The sequence below is a fragment of the Pogoniulus pusillus genome, chromosome 5 (genome assembly GCF_015220805.1).
Source record: "Pogoniulus pusillus isolate bPogPus1 chromosome 5, bPogPus1.pri, whole genome shotgun sequence".
Lineage (NCBI taxonomy): Eukaryota > Metazoa > Chordata > Aves > Piciformes > Lybiidae > Pogoniulus > Pogoniulus pusillus.
Window position 1 is genome coordinate 31,029,375 of NC_087268.1, and position 22,676 is coordinate 31,052,050.

The 22,676-nt window shown below is 40.7% G+C and overlaps 1 protein-coding gene across 4 annotated transcripts in view; it reads right to left on the reverse strand.

Moving 5' to 3' along the window:
- Nucleotides 1-1,161: 1,161 nt before the first annotated feature.
- TFDP1 (transcription factor Dp-1) overlaps nt 1,162-22,676 on the reverse strand; it is a 48,084-nt gene continuing 26,569 nt past the window's right edge. For 3 of the 4 annotated variants that reach the window (XM_064143687.1, XM_064143685.1, XM_064143686.1), the window contains exons 4-12: nt 22,103-22,209; nt 17,408-17,529; nt 15,999-16,164; nt 15,656-15,802; nt 13,579-13,647; nt 12,120-12,271; nt 11,214-11,380; nt 6,501-6,582; nt 1,162-2,523 (exon numbers count right to left, since the gene is read on the reverse strand). In XM_064143687.1, the coding sequence (XP_063999757.1) occupies nt 2,376-2,523; nt 6,501-6,582; nt 11,214-11,380; nt 12,120-12,271; nt 13,579-13,647; nt 15,656-15,802; nt 15,999-16,164; nt 17,408-17,529; nt 22,103-22,209 (1,160 nt within the window). In that variant the 3' untranslated portion in view covers nt 1,162-2,375. The remainder of the gene's footprint in view (nt 2,524-6,500; nt 6,583-11,213; nt 11,381-12,119; nt 12,272-13,578; nt 13,648-15,655; nt 15,803-15,998; nt 16,165-17,407; nt 17,530-22,102; nt 22,210-22,676) is intronic. The other variant, XM_064143688.1, reaches the window with a different exon arrangement.

Sequence of the window (22,676 nt, forward strand, 5' to 3'; positions counted from 1 at the left end):
TGACCTTGTTTCATCTGAGGTCTAATTCCACTGATAAAAAAACAAAATGAAACTGTCACATGCCTGCCTTAACATCCTCTTAGCTCTGTCTTTGAAGGTCAGTCTTGGAGATGCAGAATATAAGGAGAAACTGGAATAATCCCCTTGGACTGTCTAAAGTTTCTTGATAATTATTGTTGACTCTGCATTTAAAATTGACAACAAAGATAATTTTAACCAGCTGACACAACCACAGCAAGAAACCTCCTTCTAGCATTAGCACTACAAAGAATTGTATCTTTGTTGAGAAGCAAAGTATTTGATTAGGTCATCACAAACAGTTTCCCCAGGCCATAAAATTAAATACTTTGCTTACTTCACTCATATTACAAGGTTTGATACAGTTGGAAAACATTACAGTATCACAGTATCACAGTATCATCAGGGTTGGAAGAGACCTCACAGATCATCAAGTCCAACCCTTTACCACAGAGCTCAAGGCTAGACTATGGCACCAAGTGCCACATCCAACCTTCGACTATTCCAAGGTAAGCATCCACAGCTCCTTGCCACAGACTCCTCAAGCCATAACCCCTCAGAGGGAAAAAAAAATCTCTGCACTTAACACTCATTTACCACAGGGTTTAACTGCATCCAAGAGCCCTTACCACATACAGAGCAGTTATTAGACTAAGTTGTCTTTGCAGTAACTCCTTGGAGTCTATGGAAGCAAGAAATCCTGACTCTGAATCTGCAGAGTGAATGTAATCTGTGCTTTCAGTTGAGAGCAGGGGATGCAATGTAACAAAAAGGCACAAAGTGCAAGTACATGGAAAACAGATGAAGACCTGTTCTGAGGACATGGTAATGTATGACAAAGCCAGGACTGTGGAATATGGAATCAAATATTAGGACACCAAGCCTGGGATTTTAAAGAGAGAAGCTAGCCTGGAGTACTAATATGGGCTGAAGAGCAAAATGACTGGAATAAGGAGATGTAAGGAAGGGAGATACTGCTCTTTGCATACTGAGTCATCAGAGCTGTAAATTACTAAACCAAATAAAGAAATCTAGGCCCTCTGCAGTGTAGATGCAGTATCCTGAGATATTTAATTCTAGGTCTTGTGACGAGAGGAAGTGAAATGTTCTAAAAGACCCCTAAAATTAGAAGAACCACAGAGCTTGTTAAAAATGCCCATGCGCGTTTTATTAATAAAAACTAACAGTGCCAAGGTTAAACAAGTCAAACAATTATAGTCTCTTTATATTCCATAAAATATTACAGAAAAGTTTATTTGTGTTTCAACAAAAAGACTACTGTCTTAGAATAGGCAGCTGACAGTATTTGTGCAGTTAATTGTTTGTGAATAAATTTAAAAAGACTACCACCTGCCCTGAAATTCCTTTTATAAAAATGAACTATTAAAAATGATTGACAAATTTTGAGTTAAAAAACTTAAAACATTCTCTATATTTAATTTCAACTTTATAATAGATTACAGGAAGATGCTTATGAAACAAATACAAACATTTGTTTCAGTACATGTCTTTATATGATAGACTTATAAGTATGTAAACAACTATATAATAAAAAGTTTCCAAAGTCTGCCTGTAAGAAATCAGGCAAATTTTACCATAAGCAATAAATCATTCCAAACCTTCAAGACATTTTATATAGCTGCACCAACTGGCAGTAAACATTTGCCAAAATCTTTGCAATTCAATGTCCCAACATACAGTGAAAAGTATATAAACTTGATGGAATAGTAACGTTAGCTATAATTTAAGGGAAAATAAGTTCACAAAACATTTCTGCAATTTTAACATGTAAAAAAGTAGGACGTATCTTTCTTGTTTGGTTCTTTGGACACTGCGTGAATAACAAAAAAACACTACTACATTAGCTCACTATCCCTCAAAAAGTGGCATCATCAAAATACACTCCAAATAAATTGCCATTCAGTGTATTCATTTTCCACAGAAGGACAGCATTTTATTTCTCAATGACGTGTCTACATTTTCTTTAGCAAACTTTGCAAGAACATTTGGGGCAAAATCCATTTTCCTTCAAGTAAAAAAAAAAAAAAAAAGCAAACAAAAAAACCAAACCTCAAACAAAGAACAACCAACAAACCAAAACCCCCTAAAACAAGAGTAAATAAAGGCTCTGCATTAACACACTGGTATCAAAAACACACATCCACACCACATTTAAAAATATCCTACATAAAACAATCCTTGTTTGCTTATCAGAGGTGCAATTTCTAAACTCAGAACTGCTTACCAATATTCTCCTTGAGAGATGGGGCAAAGTAATTTGAGACACTTCTCCCTAGAACAATTTATTCCTGAAGCTTGCTGAATTTTAACAAAAAATAGTCTACAAGCAAAGGGCATCAGTCGTCATCATCATTTTCATTAAAGTCATCGTCGTCATCATCATCATCCCCAACATAAGAAACTGGTGTTTCAACTCTGGAGCCACTGTACTGAGATCCATTGGAACTTGTAGCCAACATCCCATCTCCACCATTGGAAAAGTCACTGAAAAAAAACACCCAAAGAAGCCATTTGGTATTGCTTAATGATTGTGCTCTCTTTACTGTCCTCTTAAATATAACCATTTAACTATTTGCTCCTTTAATGAATCTGCCACTGCTACTTTATAAGCAGTCTTTAATATGTTTTTATGGAGCACTGGACAGTTGCACCACGCACTTTTCTGAAGCACTCATCTTGGAAAATCAAGAAATTAATACCTTCTCCTTAATTCCTTGTTATTACATGGCAAACTGTCATTACTCCGTGTGCCGCATTAACGTGACATTGTTTTCTTCTCATTATGCTTTTCTAGTTAAAAAAAACAACAACAACCAACCACCTGAAAAAACAAACCACCTATTCAGCATGTCATATTTTTCTCTCTGTGAGAGCATCCCTACACTGAAAACCCAGATCCTGGGTATTCACATTCTTACTTGAGTAATTTCAAAGGCAGAGCCTGGCAGAGACTCTGACATAGAACAGTCACTGTTGTAGAAAGAGCAAAGTAATCATAGAACAGTCCGGGTTGGAAGGGACTTCTGAAGGTCATCCAGTCCAACTCCCTCTGCAGTCGGCAGCGGCATCCTCGACTAGGTCAGGCTGCCCAGAGCCCTGGTGAACCTCACTTTGAATATCTCCAGGGATGGGGCCTCAATCACCTCCCTGGGTAACCTGTTCCAGTGTTCCACTACCCTCATGGTAAAGAACTTGTTCTTAACATCCAATCTAAATCTGCTCTTCGCTTGTTTGAAGCCATTGCCCCATGTCCCATTACTGCAGGCCTTTGTAAACAGTCTCCCTCTGTCCTTCATGTAGGCCCCCTTCAGGTACTGGAAGGCTGCTATTAGTCTCCCTGGAGCCTTCTCTTTTCCAGGCTGAACAACTCCCTCAGCCTGTATTTGTAACATGGCCCTCCTGTGGACTTTCTCCATCAGGTCCATGTCCTTCCTACATTGAGGGCTCCTGTCCAGGACGCAGTACTCCAGATGAGGTCTCACCAGAGCAGAGCAAAGTGGCACAATCGCCTCTCCGGATTTGCTGGCAATGAACCTTTTGATGCAGCCCAGGATGGGATTTGCCTTCTGGGCTGCAAGTGCATGCTGTCTGCTCATTCATCAGCATCCCTAAGTCCTTTTCCACAGGGCTGCTTTCCACCACCTCCTCCCCAGTCTGTATCAACAGTAAGGATTGTTCCAAATCAGGTGCAGAACTCTGCACTTGGGTCTTGTTGAACCTCATGAAGGTCACCTGGGCCCACCTTTCCAACTTGTCCAGGTCCCACTGGATGATATCCCATCCACTGGCATATCAACAACACCACTCAGCTTGGCATCATCTGCAAACTTGCTGATGGAGCACTTGATCCCACTATCTACATAATTGATAAAAATATTGAACAGTACAGGTCCCAGTAGGTCCTCTAAGGGACACCACTTGTCACTACTCTCCATCTGGACTTCAAGCCATGGAGCACTACCCTCTGGATATGAAAATCCAGCCAATTCCTTATCCACTGAATAGCTCACTCATCAAATCCATCTCTCTCCAACTTGCCCTGTAAATTGCCCTCTACTCGTCATCCCTACCTCATGTGCCCACCAAAACCATGAAGTAGATCCTCCTTGAAGTTATGCTGAAGCATATGGATGACAGGGAGGTGATCAGGGATCACTAGCATATGTTTAAATAGGAGAAATAAAAGTTTGATGGGTGGAGTACTCAATGGATAGGAAGTTGGCTGGATGGTCATGACCAAGAAGTTATAGCAAACAATTCAATGTCCAAACAGAAACCAGTAACAAGTGGTGTCTCTCAAGGGTTCAGAAAAGAACTAATACTACTTAATATCTTCATTAAGAGCAAACAGTGGAATTGAGTGTACCCCCAGTAAGTTTCTCAAGTGGTGCAGTTGATACACTTGAGGGACCCTAACAGGCTTGAGGAGTGGGCCACTGTGAACTCAGGAATATCAAGACTGAGTGCAAGGTCCTGCACCTGGGCTGTGGCAGTTATCAGTACCAACTGGAGGATGAATGGAAAGAGAGCATCCCTGTTGTGAAGGACTTGGGAATATTGGTGGACAAAAAATTGGAACATGCTCTTGCAGTCCAGAGAACCAATTGTATCCTGGGAACAAAAGAAGTGTGGCCAGCAGGTCAAGTGAACTGACTCTCCCCCTTTACTCCACTTATTTGTAAGATCACACCCAGAATACTGTGTCTAGCTCTTTGGCCTCCAGCATGAATCATAAAATCAGTCAGGGTTGGAAGAGACCACAAGGTTCATCTAGTTCCAGCCCCCCTGACATGGGCAGGGACACCCTGCCGTAGATCAGGCTGGCCAGAGCCTCATCCAGCCTGGCCTTAAACACCTCCAGCCATGGGGCCTCAACTACCTCCCTGGGCATCCCATTCCAGGCTCTCACCACTCTCATGCTCAACAACTTCCTCCCCACGGCCAGCCTGAACCTACTCATCTCCAGCTTCACTCCATTCCCCCTAGTTCTGTCACCACCTGATATCCTGAGAAGTCCCTCCCTAGTTTTTTTGTAGGCCCCCTTCAGATACTGAAAGGCCACAATAAGGTCACCTCGGAGCCTCCTCTTCTCCAGGCTGAACAGCCCCAACTCATTCAGTCTCTCCTCATAGCAGAGGTGCTCCAGCCCTCTGATCAACCCAGTGGCCCTTCTCTGGACACACTCCAGCACGTCCACATCCTTCTTGCAATGGGGGCTCCAGAACTGGATGCAGTACTCCAGGTGAGGTCTCACCAGAGCAGAGGGAGAGAATCACCTCCCTCGACCTGCTGGCCACACTTCTCCTGATGCAGACCAGGATCTGTTGCCCTCTGGGCTGCAAGTGCACACTGCTGGCTCACGCTGAGCTTCTCGTCCCCAAGTCCCTCTCCTCAGGGCTGCTCTCCAGCCAGTCACTGCCCAGCCTGAATTTGTGCTTGGGATTGCCCTGACTCCCTAGGCCCTGCAGTGACAGAGAAAGGACAACAGTTTTAAACAGAAAGAAGGCAGGTTTAGATGGGATACAGGGAAGCTTTTTTTTTTTTTACAGTAAGTGTGGCAAGACACCAAACTGTGGCAACTCCATCACTGTAAGTGTTCAAGGTCAGGTTGGATGAAGCTTTCATCAACCTGATCTAGTCAAAGATATACTTGTCCATAGCAGGTAAACTAGAGATTCCTTCCAACCTAAACCATTCTGCAATTCCAAAATTTCCCAGGTGGAATAAGCTGTATTGCACATGCAACACAAATTTAACTAACTTTTCAGATAAGGCCAAGTTTCTGCCCACAACACAAACAACTGGTTGAAAATTAACATTTTTGCAGAGAACTTTTTCAGTTTATCAGCCTGCTCAGGCTGAATATTTGTTAACAGTGTTAAAACACTTCATTAATATATGGCTCATGTTACAACTTGAAGTTCACAGGACTTCTTTTGTGGTTGATGCAACAGTGAAAAACTAGCAAGTTGTGACTACATATGTAAAAGCGTCTTATATGGCAAGAGAAAAACAACAGTTAAGTTCGGAAGCGACACATTTAACTTCATATGGACATACAAGTTATGGTTTATCCCTCTACCAACTTTGATGCTGCTTCAAAATCAAAGACCAAAACCTTTTTTTAAGTTAGACACTAACTACAAAGGAGAACCTTGCCTGTGTTACATATTTAAGGAAGTATCTCTTTTCTTGAGGCAAACTGAAAACTAAAGAAAAATAATACACTCAAGATTAACACCAGTCCAAGCAATTCCTTTTCCACTACACAGGAAAATATTTCTGTAACAGCACTGGTAAACCTACCATTACTCAAGCAAAAGCTATTTCAGAAAACAAATTTAAACACATATCCACACCACACTGAATCAAACCAGAACTTGTTTCAGTAAGTATTTATGCTCTAATTAAGTTTCTTTGATAAACATGGACTTAAAAATTAATCTATAATTTCACCTTACCTGGCTGAAAATCTTGTGCCATTTGACGCAGAACCTGATGAAGATGTGACATATACACTACTGATTGATCCCTGAGCCATTTCTGCAAAAACAAACAATACGTATTTCAAGAACTTCAAAACACACTCATCTAATTCAGTGGAAATGCTTAAAGCTTTTGAAGTCCAGAAAAGGACTTTGCAACCAAACTGAACCATGCTGATGTTTGCATCTATTGGGGTTTTGGTAGCAAAGATGCTGAGGAGCATCCAGCCAGGATGCCTAGGGTGGAGCAGTCCCCACCAACTGTGGTTACTAGCTCCACAAAAAACAAGAAAAAGAGAAGAGTCTTAGTCGTTGGGGACTCAGTTTTGAGGGGGACGGAGGGAACCATCTGTCATCCCAACCCGTCTCACAGGGAGGTCTGCTCCCTTCATGATGCCCGGGTTAGGGACATCGCCAGGAGACTCCCAAACCTAATCTGGCCCTCTGATTATTACCCCTTACTGGTAATACAGGCTGGCAGGGATGAAATCGAGAAGAAGGGAACCAGGGCAATTAAAAAGGAATTCAAGGCCCTGGGGAAATTGATAGATGGGGCAGGAGCACAAGTGGTGTTCTGCTCAGTCCCCCCTGTGGCAATAGAGCTCACAGAGAGGAACAGCAGAACCTATGACATCAACAGCTGGCTCAAGGGATGGTGTGAGAGGAGGCACTTTAGCTTCTTCGACCTTGGGGGAACTTATACTGAGCCGGACCTGCTTGATCACGATGGGGTTCATTTATCTAAGAGGGGGGCAGGAGAGTCTTGGCACTGGAGTTGGCAGGGCTCATTAGGCGGGCTTTAAACTAGATATGAAGGGGGTGGGTGAGGCAATTACTCTCTCTGAGAAGGAGAGAGTGGGAAGGAAACTAGGGACAATTGGGGAATCGAGAGCCCAGCTGAAGTGCATTTACACCATTGCACGCAGCTTGGGTAACAAGCAGGAGGAACTAGAAGTCCTGGTCCACCAGGGTGACTATGAGATAGTTGCCATTTCAGAAACTTGGTGGGATGACAGGCATGACTGGGCTGCTATACTGGGGGGATACAGCCTCTTCAGGAGAGACAGGCAAGGGAGAAGAGGAGGAGGGGTGGCTCTGTATATTAGGGAGTCACTCCATGCCACCGAGCTTGAGGTGAGGGATGAAGGGGTTGAGAGCTTGTGGGTTAAAATCAGAGGGAGGACTAATAAATCTGACATCCTGGTCGGAGTCTGTTATAGACCACCCAACCAGGATGAGGAAACAGATGAGATATTTTACAAACAGTTGGAGGCTGTCTCAAGATCTTCAGATCTTGTCCTTGTGGGGGACTTTAACCTGCCAGATATCTGCTGGGAACTTAATTCAGCAGAGAGGAGGCAGTCCAGGAGATTTCTAGAGTGCAGGGAGGACAGCTTCATGACCCAGCTGTTAAGTGAGCCTACTAGGGGTCAAGCTCAGCTTGACCTGCTGCTCTGCAACAGAGAAGGGCTGGTAGGAGATGTGGCAGTGGGAGGCTGCCTGGGGTGTAGTGATCACGAGTTAGTGGAGTTTTCAATATGCAGGGAGATAGGGAGGCACTACAACAAAACCCACACCTTGGACTTTCGGAGGGCAAACTTCAATTTGCTTAAGAAACTTATTTTCAATGTCCCCTGGGCAGCAGTCCCTGAGAACAAAGGGGTCCAGGATGGTTGAACCTACTTTAAACAGGAGCTCTTGAAGGCACAGGAACTGGCACTTCCCACGTGCCGAAAGATGAGCCGGCAGGGAAGGCGACCAGCCTGGATGAGCAAAGAGCTCCTGAAGGAAGTGGGGGAAAAAAAGAGGGTGTATCACCTCTGGAAGGAGGGGAAGGCTTCTCCTGATGTGTTTAAGGAGGTAGCCAGATTATGCAGGAGAAAAATTAGAGAGGCTAAGGCTCAGCTAGAACTTAGGCTGCCACTTCCGTGAAGGATAACAAAAAGCACTTTTATAAATTTATCAACGCTAAAAGGAAGGGCAAGAAGAGCCTCCACTCCTTACTGGACCAGGAGGGGAACACTATAACTGATGATGAAGAAAAGGCTGAGGTCCTGAATGCCTTCTTTGCCTCAGTTTTTAACAGCAAGGAGGGAGGAGTTCAGGGCAAGTGGCCTCTTGAACTGGGGGATGGGGTCGGGGAGCAGTGTGTTCCCCTGGAAATTCATGAAGAATTAGTTCAGGACCTGCTGAGCCATCTGGACACCCACAAGTCCATGGGACCAGATGGGATCCATCCCAGGGTGCTGAGAGAGCTGGCAGCTGAGCTGGCCAAGCTGCTCTCCATCATTTTCCAGCAGTCCTGGCTCACCGGAGAGGTCCCAGGAGACTGGAAAATGGCCAACGTGGTCCCCATCCACAAGAAGGGACGGATGGAGGAACCTGGGAACTACAGACCCGTCAGCCTGACCTCAGTGCCAGGGAAACTGATGGAACAGGTTATCTTGGGGGTGATAAGAGCGCACCTGAGGGATGGCAAAGGGCTCAGGTCCAGCCAGCATGGGTTTGGGAAGGGCAGATTCTGCCTTTCTAACCTGATCTCCTTCTATGATCAGGTGAGCCGCTTGGTGGATGTGGGGAGGCCTGTGGATGTGGTCTATCTGGACTTCAGCAAGGCCTTTGACACTGTCCCCCACAGCAAACTGCTGGCTAAGCTGTCAGCCCGTGGCTTGGATGGTAACACTCTGTGCTGGGTTAGGAACTGGCAGGAGGGCCGGACCCAGAGAGTGGTGGTGAATGGCGCCACATCCAGCTGGCAGCTGTCACTAGTGGTGTCCCTCAGGGATCAGCGCTGGGCCCCATCCTCTTTAACATCTTCATAGATGATCTGGATGAGGGCATGGAGTCAGTCATCAGCAAGTTTGCAGATGACACTAAGCTGGGGGCAGATGTGGCTGGGTTGGAAGGCAGAAGGGCTCTGCAGCGGGACCTTGACCGCCTGGACAGATGGGCAGAGTCCAATGGGATGGCATTCAATAGCTCCAAGTGCAGGGTGCTGCACTTTGGCCACAACAACCCCATGCAGAGATACAGGCTGGGGTTGGAGTGGCTGGAGGGCAGCCAAACAGAGAGGGATCTGGGGGTGCTGATTGATACCTGCCTGAAGATGAGCCAGCAGTGTGCCCAGGTGGCCAAGAGAGCAAGTGGCATCCTGGCCTGCATCAGGAATGGTGTGGTCAGCAGGAGCAGGGAGGTCATTCTGCCCCTGTACTCTGCACTGGTTAGACCACACCTTGAGTACTGTGTTCAGTTCTGGGCCCCCCAGTTTAGGAGGGACATTGAGATGCTTGAGCCTGTCCAGAGAAGGGCAATGAGCGAGGCTGGTGAGAGGCCTTGAGCACAGCCCTACGAGGAGAGGCTGAGGGAGCTGGGATTGTTTAGCCTGGAGAAGAGGAGGCTCAGGGGTGACCTTATTGCTGCCTACAACTACCTGAGGGGTGGTTGTGGCCAGGAGGAGGTTGCTCTCTTCTCTCAGGTGGCCAGCACCAGAACAAGAGGACACAGCCTCAGGCTGCACCAGGGGAGATTTAGGCTGGAGGTGAGGAGAAAGTTCTTCACTGAGAGAGTCATTGGACACTGGAATGGGCTGCCTGGGGAGGTGGTGGAGTCGCTGTCCCTGGAGCTGTTCAAGGCAGGATTGGACATGGCACTTGGTGCCATGGTCTAGCCTTGAGCTCTGTGGTGAAGGGTTGGACTTGATGATCTGTGAGGTCTCTTCCAACCCTGATAATACTGCGATACTGTGTGATACTGTGAAGACTATGGGTGTGGCTCCTCTGAAAAGCTTCTAGAAGCTCCTCCATCTACAAGTTGAACCTCCACCTGGCCAGGGCTAAACCAATCAGCAACAAAGGAAGCAAATCTATGCTAACATACTCAGAAGAGCAAAAACCTTCTAGGCAACTTCTCTGTTTTGGAGAGGAGAGGGATGCAGGAGGAGTAATGATGCAGATATCGAGGTCAGTGAGGAAGGGGACAGGGAGGTGTGTTGAAGCAGAGATTTCTCTGCAGCCCATGGTGAAATGGGCTGACCTCCTGCAGCCCATGGAGATTAATGGTGGAGCAGATATCAACCTGCAGTTCAAGCACAACCCCATGCTAGAGAAGGTGTCTGTGCAAAATGAAGGCTGTACTGTTGCCGAGAAGAGTGCATGACTTGAAAGAGATGCGTGCTAGAGTAGAAGAGGACTGTGAGGAGTCCCTCTTCTGAGGAGGAACGAACAGCAGAGACATGACGAAGTGACTGCAATCCTCATGAGCTGCCTCCTGCACTAAGAGAAAGGAGGTAAAAAAAACAAAACAAAACAAACCCCAAACAACAAACCAAAACTCAGGAGCAGATCTGAGGGGTGGGAGAAGGTCTTTTCAGGATTTGATTGTATTCCTCTCTATCCTGCTCTGATTCAAACAGTAAACTGATGGTGATTGTTTAATTTAAACATAAATATTGTTGTTTCTCCAAATGGGGTATGCCATTGACCATAACTCCTGAGTGAATCCTCCCTTGTCTTATATCTCCACTCTCAAGCCTTTTTGTTTTATTTTTCTCCTCCTCATCCTGCTGAAGGATGGTAGGAGTCAGCGTGAGACTTGTAGGTGCTCTGTTGTCAGCTGGGTGGGTTTAAGCCATGACAACATGCTATATCAAAAAGGAAGGAAAAGAAAGTAACTATTCTTGGAAAAACTAACCTGTCACATATGGTTCCAGAGCTTTAGGAACCAAACTCCTTGCAATTTTTAGGTCCTCTGCTGAACAGCTTCCAGATTCTAGCCCACAAGCCATTCCCATTCGTTTTAGTACTTCTATATCATCATGAATTTCAAAAGTATTGTCAAAATTAAATAGATATTCAAACCTGGAGAGGGAAAAAATGTCTCAATTAGATTCAATTGCTTTAACTGCCATACCAATTTCAGGAATTGCAGCATTTCAAAAGCTTGGCACACAGCCTTAGCGACACATCACATCAAGCAAACACACTTTTTCAAGATTTATGGATAGATAACTAACTAAAACTATAATTACACACACTATATAAATCATTAACAGGTTCAGCAGATACAGAGTTTTAATTAAATATTTTCCATGTTTGATTTTTTCCCTTTATTCCTATTTCTCTGCCTACTCTATTTCTTTCATATTTTTAAGCTCTTCTAGTAAACTAATAGTGCAATGAATAACCACTGGTATGTTCAGCTTCTATTTAGCAGATGAAAAAAAAATGTAGAGAACAGCAATTCTGAAAACAAAATCCATTTCCAATTCTGCTAGGTGCATTTCATCACATTAAAGCCAAAGCAAAAAGAGCATTTGGTAAAGTATGATACAAAATTTCAGCAGCTACCTCACTTTGCCTCTAACATCTCTAGATATTAAGACAGAAGTTGTTAAATATGAACATAATCATACTATTTATTGAATAGCTCTATAAAACTGTTTCTATTCAACATGACTAAGTTCTACCTGTCTGCAATGCATGTTCTCAAAACACAAGTGGCACAAGTAAATTTATTTGTATGTCATTTTTAACAAATCTAGGTGAATACTTTAAGCATGGATGAAAACCTTTGTTATATAAAGAACTGTTTGCTCACTTGTCATTCGAAATACTGCAGTCAATCACTGTCTTCTTGCTGGTGTTCACAATGATAAATGGCAAATGGATGACAGAGTTGGAAGGTGGCGGTCGATTTGCCTGTTGTTCTGCCTGACGGTTTCGCTGAACAAGGTTCTTGAAGGCAATTTGCTAGAAAAAGCAATAGTATATGAAAGTATGAATTGAACTACTATGATCCTCTTAATAAAATAAAAATCCCTTGGATAAAGAATATTAGCAATAGTTGCAACAAGCAAGTGGAGAAACGGACAGAGAGCATTCACTATATTCCTGCATGTTAATATGTAAGAAGAGAGACAAATGATAATATTGAAAAAAAAAACATAGCAAAACTTGACTAATGAAAAAAAAATGTGCCTTTCAAGAACTGCATAAGGACAGTTCCTTGGACAGATCCTTGGCAGAAAGAAGGGCTAAAAATGGTGGTAAAAAGGACTTTTTTCATTGCCATCTTCTCCCACTCTGCTTACTATTTCTTTCTAGCTACTGCAAAGAACAGCCAAATGATTAATACTGTATTTTTGCTGAAATGATATGTTAAAACCAAGTTAACATTTGGAATTTGAGTGTCTGACATTAGGTTTCTGAATTACTATGTTCAGAATAGTGACTTCACTCACATCTTCCCAAAACTACTGTTCAGAATAGAATGTTTGTATTTTAAAAAGAGTAGCTATTGTGAAAAATAATCATTCAAGTTCACTACTGAAATTCTGACCTTAAAAAAAAACTTTTTCTGGTCATGGAATCATGTAAGATAAACACAAATTAATAACAAAATCCAAAGCCAACCCAGAGGCTAGGAAAAAATCAATGTTGAGACTCTTACCCCAAAGCTATCTGTATGTACTTTCCTTCATATCCTGAGTGAGATTCTCATTCCTACTGCACAGGTAATGCAATTACTAAGAGATGCATTCCAATGAATCAGTTGCACAGTGTTTTAAGGGGACAGAATGCTGCTTCCCCTAGCATACTAGGAAAAATCTGGAAAGGAGTACAGCCACTGCCTGACAGTGCATAAGCCCCTTGAGCAGAGGTAGTAATATCCCAGAAAGGCAAGACAGAGCATTGTGAGAGAAGATTTCTACAATCACATAAATAGTATCTATGGACTCTAGCACATAAAAACATTCATGATACAACAACTGAATAGGAATATTCAGAGGGCACAGTATCAATTATAGCTCCTGTCAACAAAAGTCCTGTTTAAATATAATGGAAACCACAAGTCATGAAAGTTTGCTAGCTTACCTAACATAAACGGTCATCAGCATGGTCCCGGCTATACTACAGTGTCAAATGAAAATGGCATATGCCTTGCCCTGAAATCCATCTCTAGCATTCTTAGAAGTTTCCTATCCATCACTGGGATAAACAAAAGGAATGCAGATATAAGTTACCTTGCCCTATAGACAAGAGTACCTTGACTGTACCTGTAGAATGAGTTCTTGCAGTTGAGACTGTTTTTGTTTTATTCTTTCAAGTCTTCTCTGTTTCTCCACCTCAAGACAGAAAAAGCATAATGTTAGTTTGTTGTTTTTAAGTGGCATTTTACATCAGTACTTTCTCCCCTTAAAATCATTTCAGTAGCAGAGAACTAGAGGTAGGACATATGATGCCAATCATTACGGTTCTGCAGATAAATTATAGCTTTAACTTTCAGGACTGACATCAATACTGCCGACTGAAACTGTAACAAACAGCAGAATTAGAACACTGGGGAATAAAACAGACATTACATCTCAAAAAATTGTCCAAGTTTTCTCAAGGAGGCAAAGAGAATGTAGACCAAGAGCATCCACTTGATGCAGTCTACCTATACTGGAAAAGATGCATGACAGATGCTTAAAGAAAAGAATCTCCTATGGGGCCCAAGGTTAAGTCTTCACAGTATTAAATACATACCATATAACAACATAAAAGGTAGGAGACAAAATGGTAGCAATTAAACAGCTTTCTCCGTGGAGGAAGTTCACCAGCAGACTTCCACAAGGATTTAATTTACAGGCTGTTATTCAATTTAGAGAGGGTCAGAAAGAAAGAGGGTGGACAGCAAGATGACAGAATTTGCTGACAGCGTGGAGTTACCTGGCATAGTAAAGAGAGCTCATCATAAAGCACACATGAAGGGTCTTGTGGCATTGAGCAATTACATCAGCAAAGTTATTTTTTGAAAAGGTAATATGGCACATGGGAGAAAACCTAATTACATCCATGCATATCTTAGAAATGACATTCAGTAAAAACTATCATTTCAGTACAAAACAGCAGCCAAGAAATTTGAATTATTAGACAAGGAAGAGAGAAGTGGACAGTAATTAACACTGTGTATGAACCAGAACATCTATGTCTTGAATTCTGTTAGTGTGGTGTTCCTATTTCAAAAAGGCCATACAAAAGAGCAATCAGAGATATTCAGAGATACAGAACAAATACCACACAAGGGAATAATGAATAAACCATGACTCTACAGAAAGGAGAATGCAATAATGAGTGAGGACATTGCAGATATCTGTAAAATCATAAACAAGAAAGTGAATAAGGAAAGATCAGGTCCTGGTCACTAAAACTCAGATTGATTAGATATCCTGTATTTTCTTAATCTAGATAGTGATTACAGCACTAACTGAAAAATCAATTATCAGTATCAAACAAAAATCTTTATAGAATTATCCCTTGGTAGGTAAGATTCCAAACATTTTTTTCCAATTTGTCAACTTCCACACAGATTTTTCAGTCCTGCTGAAGGGAATTTAGACTTACTAAGAATAAATACAAAGTCTCATTCTATTCTGATTAAGCAAATTATCTTTAGTAAACTTCCATAACTATTACCCTGCAAATCTAAGAATAGAATCATAGAATCAACCAGGCTGGAAGAGACCTCCAAGATCATCCAGGCCAACCTAGCACCCAGCCCTATCCAGTCAACCAGACCATGGCACTAAGTGCCTCGAATAAATCCTTCCAGAACTTATGAATGCCTTTCAATATAAAACATGCTACTTCTTACTCAAGACATGCAAAGTCTGGCATGTTCATTTAAGATGAGCTATGTCAGAAATGCAGAAGGATCTGCAGCAGCAAAGGGGCAATGCATATATATATACACACACACACTGCTCTACATGCAACAGCAGAAAAATAATGTATTTATGATTATAGATATCTGGGGAAAATGATCTGCCTAACTCTTGAGCACCACTATTAGAATACTGGAAATAGGTGTTAACCTTTCAGTCCGATGAACTTCCACTCAGAACTATTTCACATTTAATGTAAAAGCTGTGACAAAGTGGCATTTTTCACACAGAAGAATGAAAAAAAAGATGTATTTAAGCAATCCAGAGGTTTAACTGTGTGTTTGGGAAACATAAATCAAATTTTCTAAGCCAGCCAAGAGACAATAGTGTTCCACCTTGCCATCTCAGATTAGATGTTGTAGCAAAACATACTAAAGCTATAAACATTTACTCAAGCATAAAGATGTTACAAGCTTCTTAAACATACCTCTAAATTCTGACATTCCTGAGCCGAGTTAGTAGGTAGACCAATCCATTTAATTTCCTTCTTCTCTTTAGAGATAATGTTCATGGCCATAAGGACATTTAAGGCATCGTAGACACGTCGTCTAATATTCTTCTGGTCATAAGCCTGCTGTAGACATAGTGCATTAATAAAAAAACATACCTGTGACAAAGATGTTTGAAAATAAATATATTACAGTAAATGGGTAAACTCAGATGATGTCTGAACTGTTTCATTTAGCAGTAGGAAAAGAATTACAGAACTCTGAAGAGCAATTTCTCTTCCCCCATTCAGATGACAAGTAATTGACCTCCCATATACTTACTGATTCATTTGGTGAAATGTGATTATCAGTGGTACTGAATTCTGCAACCAATTCGTCTGCCACCTCATTGTATGAGGTGGTTCCTTTTCTTTGTACCTTCTCACAAACCTTCATAGAGAAATGACGTAAACCCTTGCCATTCTTCTCTCCTTTTTTGTTCCGCTTCCTAAATATATGTATAATATATATTTTAAGAAGATTTGAACTTTGGAATATTTAATGTCTTTCTTTTTTCAAATACAGGCACATTGTTGTAAAAAAACAGGCCTGCCCTTTTGTTGTTCTTCTCACCTTTTCCCAACAACTTTCTCCCACCCCTACCATTTACAGTAAATAACAATTCTAACATTAATTCTGAAGTCATGTAAATTCATTCTTTTGGCAACTCTACTAACTCCATTAGCAGGTAACTTAACAATAGGAATATTCCTTGAAGAAATCAATACAGAAAACATTCTTCAAGACAAAAAGGGATAGGGGCATAAATTTTAAAATATGAAAAATTTCAAGACATAACTGGTCTTTTGGGTTTTCTTTGATGTGAGTTTTTCTGTGTTTTGTTTTTGTTTGCTTGGGATTTTGGTTTTGCTGTTTTTTAAGTAGCAATCCCAATACTGACCGCACAAAGTTTGATACTGGTCTAACTCTCTAAACGTTACGCTATCACTAAAACACAGATTTGAAGTTACATGGTATATGAAATTGCCATGAAAACTTCAAAGTTACAAGATGCAAGAAGATTAACAAGTTTTATGCACATCTTTTTATTTAAAAGTTCTTTGTAACTTGAAGAATAATAAAAGTATCAATAAAAATAGGAGCAGCAATGGCATCTCTCAATTCTCTTTCACTGCATAATTCCAAAGCAGAAATCTATTTAAGCATAATAAGATATAGACTGTAAATTTAGTCTTAAAGCAAAAGATTCTTAACAAAAGATTCTTAAAAACAAGCTTGCATGAGAAAAGACACCAAAAGAATGCATTCATTGGATCCAATACTTTCTCCCAATAAGGACCACATTATTATTTCAAGTGATACTTTGGGATACACATCTTCAATCTGAAATGTACTGTATTTTTACAGAAATAAACCATCAAAAGAGAAATGATGAATTAAAAAACTAAATAAAGTTCTATTCCTGTGTTCTTTTTAGAAGCTAAACTCTCTAAATATAAGTAAATGTAAGAATATCTGAGTTTCCTGAAAGTAGACCTTTCCTGACATATAAGGGGATCTTCACGACTATTCCCAATTTTAGTACAATACACTTCAGTGTTGAAGTGCTCTTGATGGAAAAACAGACTGTCTCTCCCACACTGCTAGCCTGAGAAGTACATATCACAGTGAACACTGAGAACAAAACGTTCAAAACCATTTATTAATACTTTAAAATTTATTTTACTTACCCAGCAGACCATGGTGAAGAATCAGCAGTCTGGTTCTGTGATACAAAATGTGTATTAGGTGTATGTGGACTTCCTACCAGGATAGTATTTGGCGCTGAAGGTCTCTGAGGTGTACCAATAACCTACGGGAAAGATAGAATAGTTTGAAAAATTATCATAAGTATTTCAAGTTAGTCACATAATGCATCATTCAAATTGTGCAGCATCTAAATACCAATATTCTTTTTCTACCTCCTTCTGTTAGATGCACACTAGCATAAAAACTTTCAGACTACAGATTATATACAGCTAGAGCACTCCCTATGTAATGAGCACTTATGTATTTCTCTTCAATGAAATTCTCACACTGTTCAACACTAACTCAGACAATACCATGCTCTCTCCTCACCAACAGGAAAAAGGAAAAAATAAGGAAAAATCCCAAACCCTGTTAGATTCTGCCTCATCATAGAATCAAGGAAATTGTTTCTTCCTCAGTCTAGTTTAAATACTTTATCCCTAAAAAGAGTAAAATAGAAAAAGAGAAAACCCAAATTGAAACATTTTATGTGTGCGAGTTAAAACAAACCAGTATTTAAATATAGAATGCAAAAGGTACTCTAGTGACTGCTAGATGTCTCAGCTGCCTTCAAGGACAAATGGCTGTTTTTTCCCAAGTACTGTTTCTTTATGTTATGCCACTTCTGTGAGTAGCTAACATAAAGAAACAGTATTTGGGAAAAAATACTGGGTTTGACTGCTGGAAAATCTTAAGTTCTACTCACCTTTCTACCTGCTATATTCCATACTTAGAATGTTCTAATTGTTACAGAAAGTCAACTAAGTTATCTCCTCTACTACTTCTCATTACCAAACCAGAATGAGGGAGAAGACTACCAAACACATGAAACAGCTCACTTTTTCTCCTATGAAAAAATACTGTCAAATCTGCTATTGACTGGTCTGGTTCCCAAAATGTGTCAAAAGACTGAAAACCAGCCCCATGTGTTATTCAAGTAATGTAAACAATACAGAGAACAGAGGAAATATGTTAGCCAGTTTTTACTCCCTAGGATGCAGTTACAGAGGATAGGAAGAGATGATGACTCAACATCTTGCTCTTGGACGGCTAAAATTAGGAAGCCCCATTCTATTTCTTAGCTGCCTAACTCCACAGACAGCCCCAGCACTACCCTGGTTCCATATCTAGAACTTGTACGACTGTGCATTAAGATAAGAGCCAAACCAGTACAGGGGAGGGAGTAGAATTACAGTTGGGAGAAAACCAAAATATTTGGCAGCAGCAAGCTCTGGATATCTACTGTGCTTGTTGTTAGTGTCCTGAACTACTCAAAATTACAAAAGAATAAATAGAAGTGTGTTCAAATTTACAAGTTTGTTTCCAAAGTGAAAAATCTAGTCTGTTTTACACATTTAAAACCACTCTGTATTCCAATTCTAACTCACAATTTACATCTGCAAACTAGCCAGAATTACATGTTTTCATGTATCACTATCAGGGAAGGCCCCACAATCTAAAGTTTCAGAACCTTCAAAGCAATTACTTAGTATAATTGGCTCCTTAACAGAACTGTTAATGCTCCTAACTTCTACTCCAAAGTTCATAATCAGCCATGACTTGAATGGAAAGAGCATGACCGAATAGAGTTAAACAACATTGAGCCACTGCAAATATCCTAAAATAGAAGCTTATAGATAGAATTAGAGAGGATGGTTTTAGAGAACACAAAGGCACTGGAGTGGAGTGGAAAATCAGAAGTAGAAAAAGAAGTGCTTGCTGTCTCTCTTTAAATGCACTGATTTCAAAAGGGAACAAGATTACAGTTAAGATCTGTGATAATGATTAAGATTAGGACAATGAGCAAAAATTGCAAGATGTCCTCCACATTTCAGTTCACTGTATTCAACAGAAGAACTTGTATGGAAGTAGTAATAAGAAAAAGAAATCTGACTGCCTGAACGTAGAACACAAGCTCAGAACATGAAGCAGTTCAGTATTAAAAAACTAGGTTTACCACTCAAAGGTTAGAAAGTTGAGCAGGGTCAGAAGTCAGCTTTTCAACTGTGCTTCCAAAGGACATTTTGCACACTAACAGCAAATTTATCTCCTTCTAATTTTCAGCATTCTAGAGGTATGTTTTAAAATAATTCTATCTCCTTCAGTAATGTCAACAGAAATTTACCCAAAATTGATACATGTATAAACAAACCAAACTCTCCAATGTCTCCTTCAACATCCTCATTTTGTAATAACACACAATACAAATGTGGTGATACAGGCCTCTTCTTTCCCAAACAAAAAACATCTTCAGACCACTGAAGTGTTGGAAAAATTATGACTGCAAATGTAAACTTTCCACAGTAATAATAACAACAAAACCACTATTAAGAATAACTATTATTTCATAATCATATTTAAAAAATAATGTTACTATATAAAATTAGCCACAGATAACACAGATGAGGATTTAGTGATTTAAATCCTTGTGGTGGAAGACACAAGAATTCTGTAAGTATTTATGTAAATGTTGTTGAAATCTTAATTTACTCACTGATGAGAAATTCAAAACAAACAATCGTATTATTTCAAATTTCATTATTATCTTCTGGTTTTGCCACTTTTAAGAACATTTTAAGTTACCTGAAAGTACATTCCTTTTTCAACATTAAACACAATATGTATATGGTCTCACAATAATGCCCAGAAGGGACTCCCTCTATGTCATTATGGCCTATGATCTTACAGCACTGCTGGTTACTAAAGCAATGCCTAATAACTCAATCTCCTTGTTTGCAAAATTATTAATAATATGCCTTCTCCTGAAGGAGCAATTTTCTTCAGTGAAACTTATTTTGCGCCCTGCTAACTTTCAAATGGATGGTGGAAATACCACCACTGCAGAATGTGCAGCACAGTAACTGACCTGCATTACATCTGTACACCTGAAGCAGTACAATTTGAATATTGAGGCAGTCTCAATGGCAAAACATTCCTCAAAACTTAGAGTTGGGAAAGAAAGATGGGAAACTACCATCCTGTCAAGAAACTAAAATATAAGACACTTAATTTCAGATCACAGAATCACAGAATGTTAGGGGTTGAGAGAGACCTCCAGAGAAGAAGTCCAGCGCCCCTGCCAAAGCAGGATCACCTAGGGCACGTGACATAGAAACACATCCACACAGGTTTTGAAAGTCTCCAGAGAAGGAAACTCCACCACCTCTTCAGGCAGCCAGAACCTGTCACCTTCACTGTAAAGAAGTGTCTACTTGTGTTGACCTGAAACCTCCTGTGTTCTAGCTTGTATCTGCTGTTTCTTGTCCCATCACTGGGCACCACCAAAAAGAGACTAGCAACTTCATCTTGACACCTACTCCTCAGAATTTAGAAGCATTGACAAGATCCCTGCTCAGTCCTCTCAAAGCTAAACAGCCCCAGGTATCTCAATCTTTCTTCATATGAGTCCTGCAATCATCTTCACAGCTCTCCATTGGACACTCTCCAGCAGATCTCTCTCTCTCCTGAACTGAGGAGCCCAAAACTGGACACAGTATTCCAGGTGCGGTCTCATCAGGACAGAATAGAGGGAGATATAGAGGGACAGAACAGAGAGAACCTCCCTAGACTTGCTGGATACACTTTTCTCAACGTGTCTCAGGATGCTGTTGGCTTTCTTGGCCACAAGGGCACCTTGCTGTCTCATGGATAACTCAAAGTCCACTATGAAAAGTCTTTATTCATGGAGCTGCTTTCCAGAAGCATGACCCCTAGTTTGTTCTGGTGCCTGCTGTTATTCCTCCCCAGATGCAGGACTCTGCCCTTGTCCTTATTGAACCTCATAAGGTTTGCTTTTGCCCAGCTCTCCAGCCTGTCCAGACCTCACTGGATGGCAGCAGCACAGCCATCCAGTGTGTCAGAACCAACCCCTCTACCTGCCCCAGTTTTGTATCATCAAAAAACTTCCTGAGGATACACTCAAACATCTCATCTAGGTCACTGATGAAGATACTGAATAAAACTGAACCCAGTACTGATCCCCGGGGAACATCATTGGGCACAGGCTTCCAACTGGACTCTGCACTGCTGAAGTCAAGATCAACAATAGCCACTGCTCTCTCTTCATGTATTCCCTTAGTCTAAATATTACAGTTGTTTTCCAGAAGATTGAGATTAGCTCTTTTCAGATCACCAAATTTTAATTTTGATCGCTAGAGAAGTAACTTCTCAACTTATATATCACCTATTGCATTATTAGATTATTTGAAACCCCTCATTTCATGTATATCACATAAAGCTAACAATAAGTACTTAAGCAAAAGCATATTAAATGAAGCATGAAGAAATGTGGTTCTGTTTTCAAGTTTGTTTCAGCTAACTTTGATCTCAACAAAAATGTGCTCATGGACTTCATTTACATTTCCCTATGCAAGGTTTCAAAGCAGACTCTAAAAGAGCCATTGATTTTAAGTGGCAAGACTTAAAAAAGACAAACTCATCTGAATATTCAGGTATCTCCACATTGACTTGAGTCATCTTTGCATTTCCTTATATAAAATACATTAAAATTAAAACCAAGTTAGACTCTCTGTCCATGACAATTTATATTGACTATCAAGCTACAAGTCAGATTTGCAGTATATGTAAACAATAGCACCAGGAAAAATAATCATTTTTTAAAAACAATGTCTCCTTACCACTTGTTGTGCAATGTTGACATTAGACTGTCCAAATGTTTTTGGCAGGAGCTGTTTTCCAAGTGTATTTACTGTAGAAGGATGAACAGCCAATAGAGAAACAACCCCTAAAATAAAAACAAGTAGATACCTTCAGGTAAGCCATGCTGTATTATTTTGGCAATTCCAGTTTCATCTTAATTACCAATGCTCTGAACTGCATATAGTCAAACATTGCATTTACACATTTAAAGAAAAAAAAAGAAATCAAAACTCAAAATACTCTCTTTCAAACTTTCTCCCATGTACTCTTACACATCACTCATTGAACATCAACATTTTAAATTCCTTGTATTCACATTTTTCTCTCAAAGTAGAGGGATTGAGGCAATGGGCATCTAACAGAAAGTAAAATGCCCTCCCGTTCTACCTCTACCATTTGTGGCTATTGAACTTTTTTTCACACCACCTGAAAAACATGTCAAATGCCACTGCATATGACTTACCCTCCTGAGTCATGCTGGTCTACAGTAAGTAAAAACTGGCTAATGCATTCCTTCCTAAGAGAATATTCCCAACTTTCCTAAGTGTCCCC